The following is a 10,064-nucleotide window of genomic DNA, read 5'->3' on the forward strand; positions in this document are numbered from 1 at the left end:
TATAAAAGAGAAAGTGAGAGCATTATAAATTGCACAAAACCCTATATAGAAGTCTAAAGTTGCATTGTAAATTGCACATGTATATTTCAACATAATATAATAATTTTATGTTGTAAAGAAAAGAACTCGCGCAGCATTACTGATTAAAAAAACACTGTTTTGGTCTCAGCTCTATTCAGTAGACAGCTCAGACTTTCTTCAACAACAGGTTTAATACATGATGATGATGATATTGGCTTTTTATCGTCTGTTTTCTGTTCAATGACATTTACATATATCGTGATTTTTCTTTGTTTATCCTTCAGACACAGTACTCCTTTAAAAAAGTATTTGGTATTAATACCACTCAAGTGGAGCTGTTTGAGGATGTTGCCAGGCCTCTGGTAGAGGACCTCATTCACTGTAAGAATGGTAAGTGAGTTAAAGCTGTTTTTAAGGCACTAAAATGTAAGACGTGCACTGCACAGGATCCCAGACACTGACTATGTATCCTCTCTGGTGATGAAAGTCTTAGTTGATCAACAGAAAAATGACTAGAAATCCTAAAAATGTGTTTTATGTAATTGTGATATTCGGTGTTAACAGGTCTCTTATTCACGTATGGTGTTACTGGAAGTGGTAAGACCTTCACCATGACCGGCTCACCTGGAGAAGGTGGACTCCTCCCCCGTTCTCTAGACATGCTCTTCAACAGCATCGGCCCCTTTCAGGCCAAAAGATTTGTAAGACTTTCATTCATTCGTATCTTGTTGTAGCTGGTCTCTAAAGAAAGATGATGTTTTTGTAGAGGGGTTTGAATTGACTCACGTTTTAAATCTTCATCAGGTGTTTAAACCAGACGACAAAAATGGGATGGAGATCCAGGGTCAAGTTGACGCACTGCTGGAGAGACAGAAGCGAGACAGTCAACAGTCGGTGCCAAAAACACCATCCTCCAGGTAGATATGATTCACTTTGTACTTTCTACTCTATGTATGCTGTTCACAAAGTACCTTTTCACTGCTGTTTATCATGTTGCTCTGCTTTTGGTGTATGTTTTTAGGCAGAAGGTTGCTGACCCGGAGTTTGCGGATATGATCAGCTCAGAGGAGGCGTGTAAATCTGAGAATGTGGATGAAGACTGTTGTTACAGCGTCTTTGTGTCCTACATCGAGGTCTACAACAACTATATCTATGATCTCCTGGAAGATGCTCCATTTGACCCAATCAGACCAAAGTAAGAGACAGGATTTCAAGCCGGTGTATGCGTTGAGCGATATCACGTTGAAGGTTTGTCTGTACGAAGCTTATTTGTATCCAGGTTATCTGTGGTGCAGTCACGCCCTACTAACGTGCACCACAAGTAGTATTTTTGTAGTTGTGCGACCACGTGTGTCTGCATTACAACCACTTTGACTGTTTTTCATGTATGTGCTGAATAAGTTCATTGAGACGTAGCGTTTTTGTGTGTGTATGCTGACAAGATGCACTTTTTAAAATCCTGTTTTTGTCAGGTGGCTCGGTGGAGGCACGCCTGTACGGAACAATGAGTTCATGTATGTGGCCAGTAAAAGTACATTACACTGTACTATATTTATTCATAGTCGTGACTTGGCTGTAGCTGACATGTTGCGTAGGTCATCAGTGCATTTCCATCCCATTAATCCAAAGCCCTGTAAAAGTGTAGCCTACTAGCTTTGTGTCATTTTGTGGCTGTCGTGTTCAAGGATTGGCTGTTACTGTTAGTGTGTGTGGAGACGTGTCTTTACCCCTGAATGGCTCAAGCTTGTGTGCGCGTGTCTTTACCCCTGAATGTCTGTATGTCTGCCTAGATTGTATTTTATTTTAATGTTGACACTAACATCAAGTATTTGTAATTTTAGCTTTTGCTGTTTGTTTTAATAAAGAGACGCATCAGTATGTTACATTCCTGGTGTATGTTGATTGTCGTCATTAACTTGTTTCAGACCACCTCAATCCAAGATTCTCCGAGAGGATCAGAATCATAACATGTATGTGGCTGGCTGCACAGAAGTCGAGGTGAAATCTACAGAGGAGGCTTTTGAAGTCTTTTGGAAAGGTGAGTGGTAATAATAACTTTCTCTCTAGTAGATTCTGTAGTTACTTTGTATGTCAGCATCGTAAGGTTTGGAACATGTTTTAGACTGTTTTTATTCTTGGCTTCTGTGAGCCATCAAAATATTTCAACAATGATTATTTAATACTTTTTACAAAACGTCATCACTACATGTCCATGCAGAGCTGACATTACTTGTATGCATCAGGGCAGTTGTGAGATGTAGCTTCCAGTTAAACAGTCAAATCAGCAGAAATAATTGGACAAAGCAAAATATCTGCTGACTTATAAATCACATTATTTGACCACTTTTGTTACTTCTGTTGTTAATGTCACACATTATATTCATCATGCTCTGTCTCTGTCTCTAGGACAAAAGAAAAGGAGAATAGCCAACACTCAACTCAACCGGGAATCCAGTCGCTCCCACAGTGTGTTCACGGTGAAGCTGGCCCAGGCACCGCTTGATGCTGATGGGGACCACATTCTACAGGTGACATGCAAACGTTACATACTGAGAGATGTTTTTCAGTTTTGTGTGTAAAAAATGTGTAATTTGTTTGTTTTTACGATAAAGAAAGCCAGTGAATCCTTCAGTAAAACAAGTAAAAAAGGATTTCAGCTACTAACGGTTTGTTATTAAATGTCAGGACAAAAACCAGGTGAATGTGAGCCAGCTGTGTCTGGTTGACCTGGCAGGTAGTGAACGCACCAGCAGAACCAGAGCAGAGGGAAGCCGCCTCCGTGAAGCAGGTCAGTTTACCTCTTACAGTGGCTTTTCTCTCCAACCAGAGGCATTCACTGTCAATCTGCAGATTTTCATTGTGTTTAGTAATAATACTTGTTTAGACACCAAACTTCTCTGGTAATGTCTGATTTACAGGTAATATTAACCAGTCCTTGATGACACTGCGCACATGCATGGAAGTCCTGCGTGAAAACCAGATGTGTGGAACTAATAAGGTTGGCATGTGTTTTATTTCTATGTAAGCTGATATTACTCATCTTAATTTGTACTGCTGGTAATTTTCCAGTAGGTGCAGTTTCACAGAGCCTTTATTGTCTTCCAGATGGTGCCATACAGGGACTCTAAAGTTACACATCTGTTTAAAAACTACTTTGATGGAGAAGGAAAAGTCAGGATGATTGTGTGCGTCAACCCAAAGGCTGATGATTATGACGAAACGATGGTAGGACATGTAAAATCTTTTCTCTCTAATCTCATATTCTTTGTGCAGCTTCTGTCTCCTTTGCCATCAAACCACAATGAAATCTTGACAACATGGTTAAATATACACTTTTACCCTCGTTTTGTCTCCTAAATATACAAATTTCCTCCAAGATTACAGTAGACTCTTTGGAACTAAACAAACTCCACATTTTAGTTTCAAACTGCATTTGATTTAGAGCACTAATGGGTGCTTTGATGAAGTTGGTGTATTTCTAATTGTATTCCCCTGGATGTGCTGCAGCTGGTGATGCGCTTTGCAGAGATGACCCAGGAGGTGGAAGTAGCGCGGCCGGTTGACCGGCCAATCTGTGGCCTTGCAGCAGGACGCAGACACAGAAACCAGGTCTTCAGAGATGAGCTGTCACGTCGCCTGGAAGAGCAAGGAGGTCCCGGTAATGCAGGTAAATCACTCTTAAGTTCAGTATGCTCCTGTCATGTTGAATCCTTACATTCCTTATATATGAATTTCAGAAAACGTTTTATTTACTGCATATGTCTAGTTCTACACAATGTTTCCATGACATATTCTTATTCACACTGTAGATGACCAAGGTCTGCTGAATCAGCTCATAGAAAGTCTTCCAGCCCTGCCTCCCTCTGAGCTGGTGGACGCAGCTGATGATCAGACGTTGCCACGCCTCATGGAGGTGCTGGAAAGGAGACATCGTGTCCGTCAGATGATGACCGAGCAGTACAACAAAACGGGTACAGGCCCATTTTCTACACCGCAGATAATTATTTCATTCACTATTTGATAGCTGATTTTAGGCAGCTGTCTGCAGTAAAAAAGCAACATTTCAAGCCAAATTGTTAACAGTTTACATTAATGTGTTTTCTCCTACAGCCAATACACTGGCGTCCATGCTTCAGCAGTTAGACGGTCAGATCAGTGCAAAGGAGACCTTCCTCCATGATCAACGAAGCAGACTGGACGAGAAAGACAAAGTCATCATCAACCAGAGGAAGGAGATAGAACGATTAGAGAAAAAATCCAATACTCTGGAATACAAGGTGCTTTCTCTTTTACCTAGAGAGCTTATTCTACACTTTACTACATTTGGTTTGCAACACTTTAAGTAGGTTTGTAGAAGATATGTGAATTCACTTGTTTGCCGTTTTCACTGTTTGCTCACACTACCGGTCCTCCTCTTCAGATCGATATCCTGCAGAAAACAACGGACATGTATGAGAACGACAAACGCTCACTTCAGCAGGAGCTGGAGACACGGGAGCAAAGGCTACAGAGAGAGCTGTCGGAGAGGAGGCGCATGGAGCAGCGCATGCACGGCATGGTGACTGACACCAAACTCAAGTGGGAGAAGGAGTGTGTAAGTAGAATTATTGACAGTGGCCCCACTATTTGGTAGCGATTGCTTTGTATATTGAAGGCTTGCACATACATAGTGTATTGGTGGAGCTGTATACGGTGTATTTGTGCCATGTCGTCCATATTTGAGTTGCCCAGTGTACATACATACAGTCACTGCTCAGACAATAAATAAAGCAGCACCAAAACATAAATAGTTTAATTTGCTTATGCATGGAAAAACAGAATAGATAAGATGGGAAAGTATCTAGTCCATTTCATTCTCTCCACACCGATACAGAGCAGAGGACATGAGAAGGAGAAAGGCAGAGAGGCAAAAAAAACACGACTCAGAGCCAGGATTTTTTGTAGTGGTGTCCCTTGTCAGCAGCCAATGTGTTACCAGCTCAAATTTCATTATCACAACAATAAGAATAATTTAATTTTCTTTTTTATTGGTCAATTATATAGTGATCACTGATATATTTTAAAAGAAGAGTTTCTGTTTTAATAAAACAAAATGTAAAAGAAAAAAAGTGGCGCCGACAGATTTTATTAGGAGTCAACTTTGAAAGAACAAAAAATCCCAGATACTTTGAATCAGAATGTATGTTTTGCTCCTCAAACCTACATACAATTCATACACTATCACGAGTGCAAGAACTTTGAAATGAGAAATGTGAACCACAATACCTCCAGAGAATTTTGTCGTATAAATGAGGAGACTGTTCTTTCAGTTGTTTCTCGCTGGTGTTTTCTAATTAGGAGAGGCGAGTGAACGCCAAGCAGCTGGAGATGCAGAACAAATTGTGGGTGAAGGATGAGAAGTTGAAACAGCTCAAGGCCATAGTGACGGAGAGCAGTGGTGGCGGCACTGAGCGTCCAGAGAAGCCTGAAAGGCCTTCAAGGGAGAGAGACCGCAACATCGCCCAGAAGCGGTCTGCCTCACCATCCCCACTTCCTGTGAGTGACTCACGCTTTAATACTGCCCGTTCATCAGTGTTCACTTCATCACTCTTGAAACTTAATTTCACATGGAAATTTTGCATGCTACTAATTATTATATGATGATCCCTACAGATGAATTCTGAAGATTTCTGTGCTTACCGTACACCGCAGCTTTTTCTGTGTTACCCTGTTATGTATTTGTGTTAATCTGGAGCCCCTAACATCCACAATGCTCGGCCCCATTCCCTCGTCACTTTTCAGGACTTGAGCCAAACTCCCTCCCACCAAAATCCAGCCAGTGTTAGGGCAGTTCAGGACCCTTACCCTTCCTCCACCACATCCTCCTCTTCAGCCTATCCTTCAGTAGCCTCCTGCATCTCTGATTGGGAGCAGAGGTTCCCTGTAGACTCAAGCAGCCAGGCTAGGCAGCCTGGGACTCCCCAGTGCAGGACCCGGAACCCCACCCCATGCCACAGCTCCAGCAGCGTGGGTCGCAGGAGAGGCCAGCGCTGGGCCCCAGGCACTGAGGCCCCTGCTACGGCTCTTGTCTATGGGCTAGACCTAGAGGCAGGCACAAGGGTTAGTGTGTGTTAGAACCTAGATGTCCTTAAGATTATGTGTAGTTTTTCTCTGAGGGCTTATAGTTTAAGCCTCGCCTTGGTGTAGAACTGCCCCCGTAATGGTATCAGTAGATGTCTGCTTGTTAAGACATGCATCCAGTAGTAGTAGTGCTGCATCAGTGTAGGCTTGTTTCTCTTATCCAGACTTTAAGGCGGACTGATCTGTCATGCTTGTAAATGCTTTTTGACTCACATCTTAAGCCTTGTAAGTAGTTATATCATGTTCGTGGTTCTTTCTGTTGCCAAGTTCTCTCTAGATTTGCTTTTTTCCTCGTAGTGTTTCATCGCACATTTCATTAGCACCACTTAAAATGACAAAAATGATGAACTCTAAAATAAACACACACGCTGTGTTTATTTCTGTGTAATACTGCTGTAACAATCGCAGCAGTATTACACATTTTAAAAGAGTGAAGCAGAATGTTGCATGTTTATTAATCAAGAACATCACTGGACTCATTCGACTGCAATATTAGGGTTCAGTTTGGAGTGATTTGACATGGCACTCAACACTGATGATTTTGGGTCTACTCAGATTGAACAAACATCTTGAGTGTCCCACTTTTAAAAATGGCCATAATAATAATAATAAATCATCTAGTTGTCTCATTTTCATGTATTCTGCAGAGGCATTGCTCTGCATAATTCAGTTTTTTAGAATTATTAACCAGGTGTGATTGACAGACATTTTTGTTTTGGGTGCCCACAAACGCAAGTGTACAAATCGACTACAACCTTTACTTGACTTAATGGACAGAGTAGAAAGTGTGTGACTGCACATGTGGGCTGAACCACCAAATTAAAAGCTGCCGTTCCATATGGATATTCCTGGCTTCTTACAAACTGTTTGGTCTTTTGGTCGAGGTCTGAATCAGCCCTGTGATTTCCTTTTTATTTATTTATTTATTTATTATCTTAAAATCATAGTTTCACTAAGCATGGTTCCATACTTTGAATTGCTGTCACAATCTCTGTTTCCCCCCCAGAGATTCAAATAATGAATGATTAATGAAGTGAAACGGAACAACAACAATTCAGTCTGATTATCTTCAGTCACAAATCTTCCATCCAGTGTGGCCATAGAAAACTTTAAATTAGGAGCACCAAGTGATAGTGGATCCGTGGTGACCGGCTCAATTTGTTGGGACCAAAACAGAATAATCTTATAACAGTCTTATTTCTAAGACTTCACTGTATCAGTTGTCACTTTTAAACCCTTCATCAGTCACCTGAGCTTTAAAACACATCTTTAACCAGATCTACAAACCACATCTGTATTCTGTTTGCATGTAGTCTTTTATTGCTGCTAATTTCCACACTACTTTGCAAAGCAGCGCATTGCATGTTAATTCTTATTCACTCTACGGGGCTGTTTTCACTGCAGTGTGTGTGTGTGTGTGTGCGTTTTAGTTACTTTATGAAAATATGTCCTGCTGGAAGGCCAGAATATTGTTTGTTTGTGTTTTGATTTGAAGGCTACTATACCTTGGAAATGTAAAGATTTGATCCAGTCGGACACCCCGTCCCTCTTACACTTCCAGTAGTACATTTATTTTCAGTATAAACTAACAAGCAACAGCTAACATGCTCTAATGATAGACCTTCACTACTAACCCCAACAAACTTTTTGTCACATGTGAATAACTTCCTGGTTTGTCTTTCTCACACTGGGATCACCAGACGGCTCCTCCAGTTCATCCAATGCACAGACGCTCACACTCTGCGGGTGGAGACAAATGGGTAGACCACAAACCAACTTCTAATTTGGACCTAGACACTGTCTTGCAGCCAATCATACCCAATGCAATCAAGGTGTCGACCCCGAACGAGAAAGCTCTGTCTAAATGCCAAAAGTATGTGCTTAGACATCAAGAGCTTGCCTCCGACGGGGAGATCGAGACCAAATTGATCAAGGTAAAACGACATAATCTCTTAATTTGAGACTGCTGATTATAATATATCTTGCATGAGTTTTACCTCGACTTAATCACATTGTTTGATTTCACAATGGGGTCCTGTTTTAGATATGACTGGGACATTTTCGCTGTTGATTGTGAGTATGTGTGTCTTCGTGTATTCTCTTTTTGGATATTTGTGATTGTTTTTGTTGTTGTTTTTCTCCTTTCTCAGGGTAATGTTTTTAGGACCAGAGGTGGAGGACAAGCTGTGCAGTTCACTGACGTTGAGACACTAAAACAAGAATGTGCATCAGCATCAAGGTACAGTATGTCCGGACGAGTATTACGGGTCGGGAAATTCCTGTGTGGGTGGACACGTGTGTATGTTTGTGAAGGATTGTCAAACAGCATTATTAACTCATCTGGCTTTTGTTGCCTCCCATTCTCAGACAATCACAGGTATTTACATTTTCTGGGATGCACAGTGTACCATGCCAATACCCAACCCTGATAACTAAACCTGTTACAGAAATATATATTCAAACCAACTGCGTTTTAAAAACTCTTGTCTTATGGTTAAAACTAAAGATTAAAGGTTTTTTTTTATACTGAAGATGTAAAATGTCATTAAGATCACGTTAACACCTACAGAGATTTTAGAGTCTCTAATCTACCTAGTCTTTATCTCTTATGTGACAAATATATTCTAATTACATCTATTGTGAGTCAGATTTGTAAAATGATGTTCAAGTTGGGTAAAACCTTTTTTAATCCTTTTTTGTTTCAGTCGCAAGAGGCGTTCAGGGTCTGGAGAAGGACCGGCACAAATGGAGAACACAGAAAATAGGGTAAGCTCTAAATTAATTTAACTAAATAAAAATACTGTTAAACTGCTTTCTTGTCATTTTAATTTGAATATATATGTTTTTCTAAACATATTCAAGTGTATTTTTTATAGAAAATTCTTCATTTATTATAAATTGGATAATTTGATTTATGTCAACCTCTTCTTCCCCTATAGCCTCCAGTGGCAAGCACAAGCCATGGGTATCAAAAGTAAGCAAATTTATGTGTGTGTGCGCTGTTTACCATCTTATATAGACGACAACATTTCAGCTGTTGATTTGCCTTTAAAGTTGGGATCAACGAGGTTTATGTTTTTGTTGTTTTCTTTCTTCCAGACGCAGAAAGCCTTAAGTTGCTGAACATATGAAGGAACTTTTTAAAAACATGCAAGATTTTGCCCGACTATCTGAACCGTTAGGGACCGCCGTGTGAAACTATGCATCTTTTTGAGAGAATTTTCTATTCTGTCTGATCTTAGAACAAATTATTAGAATATTTCACTTGTATTTGCTGGATTAGTGTGCTTTTTGAATGCTGGAATTATTTCTTAAAGACATGGACATATTAAATAGCCCCATATGAATATTCAGTGATAAATGTAATGTTTTATTACTTCTTCATCTTTTTCTGCCTTTCACTGTTGCCCAAAGATTGAAATATTTTAGCTTTAGAGCAATAGAAAATGTTTATTTTTTACTTTTACTTTATAGTGCCATTGCTTACTCTGTGCTGCATTTCTTAGATGTTACAGTCAGCATATGGCTGCTTAAAAAAAAAAAACACCGTTTTAGAATTACAATGTGTAGATTGACTGTAGACTGTAAATATAGAGCTGTTAAGTAGGTTTCACTGAAATCAATCTGATCATCTGTAAATATTTCATGCTTTTTACCTCTGTTTATTGCAACAACTAAGATCTGTAGCACTACCCTTTTTGGTGGCATTAAATTTATTCAAACACAACGTCTTCTCGACCAGTGTGTGTTGGATTTAGTGACATCTAGTGGTAAAGTTGCAGATTGCAACCATTTGAATATAGCTGAGTGTGTGTAGAAGAAACCTATTTAGCTGTGAGAACCATGAAAGGCCCTATCTGGAGTCAATGTTTGGGTTTACTCTTTCTGCACTACTGTAGAAACATGGTGGGCTTTGTAGAAGA

The 10,064-nt window shown here is 40.1% G+C and overlaps 1 protein-coding gene across 5 annotated transcripts in view; it reads left to right on the forward strand.

The window, feature by feature from the left end:
• The window catches only part of LOC118321016 (kinesin-like protein KIF23), a 10,539-nt gene extending 671 nt beyond the window's left edge, over window positions 1-9,868 (forward strand). Inside the window, exons 3-22 of one of the 5 annotated variants that reach the window (XM_035652176.1) lie at window positions 306-411; window positions 586-722; window positions 826-938; window positions 1,043-1,216; window positions 1,494-1,535; window positions 1,947-2,059; window positions 2,428-2,549; window positions 2,707-2,809; window positions 2,940-3,019; window positions 3,127-3,246; window positions 3,529-3,688; window positions 3,831-3,992; window positions 4,132-4,298; window positions 4,442-4,615; window positions 5,359-5,556; window positions 7,842-8,075; window positions 8,292-8,380; window positions 8,847-8,907; window positions 9,081-9,115; window positions 9,241-9,868. In XM_035652176.1, the coding sequence (XP_035508069.1) occupies window positions 306-411; window positions 586-722; window positions 826-938; window positions 1,043-1,216; window positions 1,494-1,535; window positions 1,947-2,059; window positions 2,428-2,549; window positions 2,707-2,809; window positions 2,940-3,019; window positions 3,127-3,246; window positions 3,529-3,688; window positions 3,831-3,992; window positions 4,132-4,298; window positions 4,442-4,615; window positions 5,359-5,556; window positions 7,842-8,075; window positions 8,292-8,380; window positions 8,847-8,907; window positions 9,081-9,115; window positions 9,241-9,256 (2,406 nt within the window). In that variant the 3' untranslated portion in view covers window positions 9,257-9,868. Of the gene's footprint in view, window positions 1-305; window positions 412-585; window positions 723-825; window positions 939-1,042; window positions 1,217-1,493; window positions 1,536-1,946; window positions 2,060-2,427; window positions 2,550-2,706; window positions 2,810-2,939; window positions 3,020-3,126; window positions 3,247-3,528; window positions 3,689-3,830; window positions 3,993-4,131; window positions 4,299-4,441; window positions 4,616-5,358; window positions 5,557-5,802; window positions 7,821-7,841; window positions 8,076-8,291; window positions 8,381-8,846; window positions 8,908-9,080; window positions 9,116-9,240 lie in introns of those variants that run through there. The other 4 variants (XM_035652181.1, XM_035652180.1, XM_035652177.1 and 1 more) reach the window with 4 other exon arrangements.
• Window positions 9,869-10,064: the final 196 nt, after the last annotated feature.

Source organism: Morone saxatilis, unplaced genomic scaffold (genome assembly GCF_004916995.1).
Source record: "Morone saxatilis isolate NCDOM2014 unplaced genomic scaffold, NCSU_SB_2.0 Contig11, whole genome shotgun sequence".
Classification (NCBI taxonomy): domain Eukaryota; kingdom Metazoa; phylum Chordata; class Actinopteri; family Moronidae; genus Morone; species Morone saxatilis.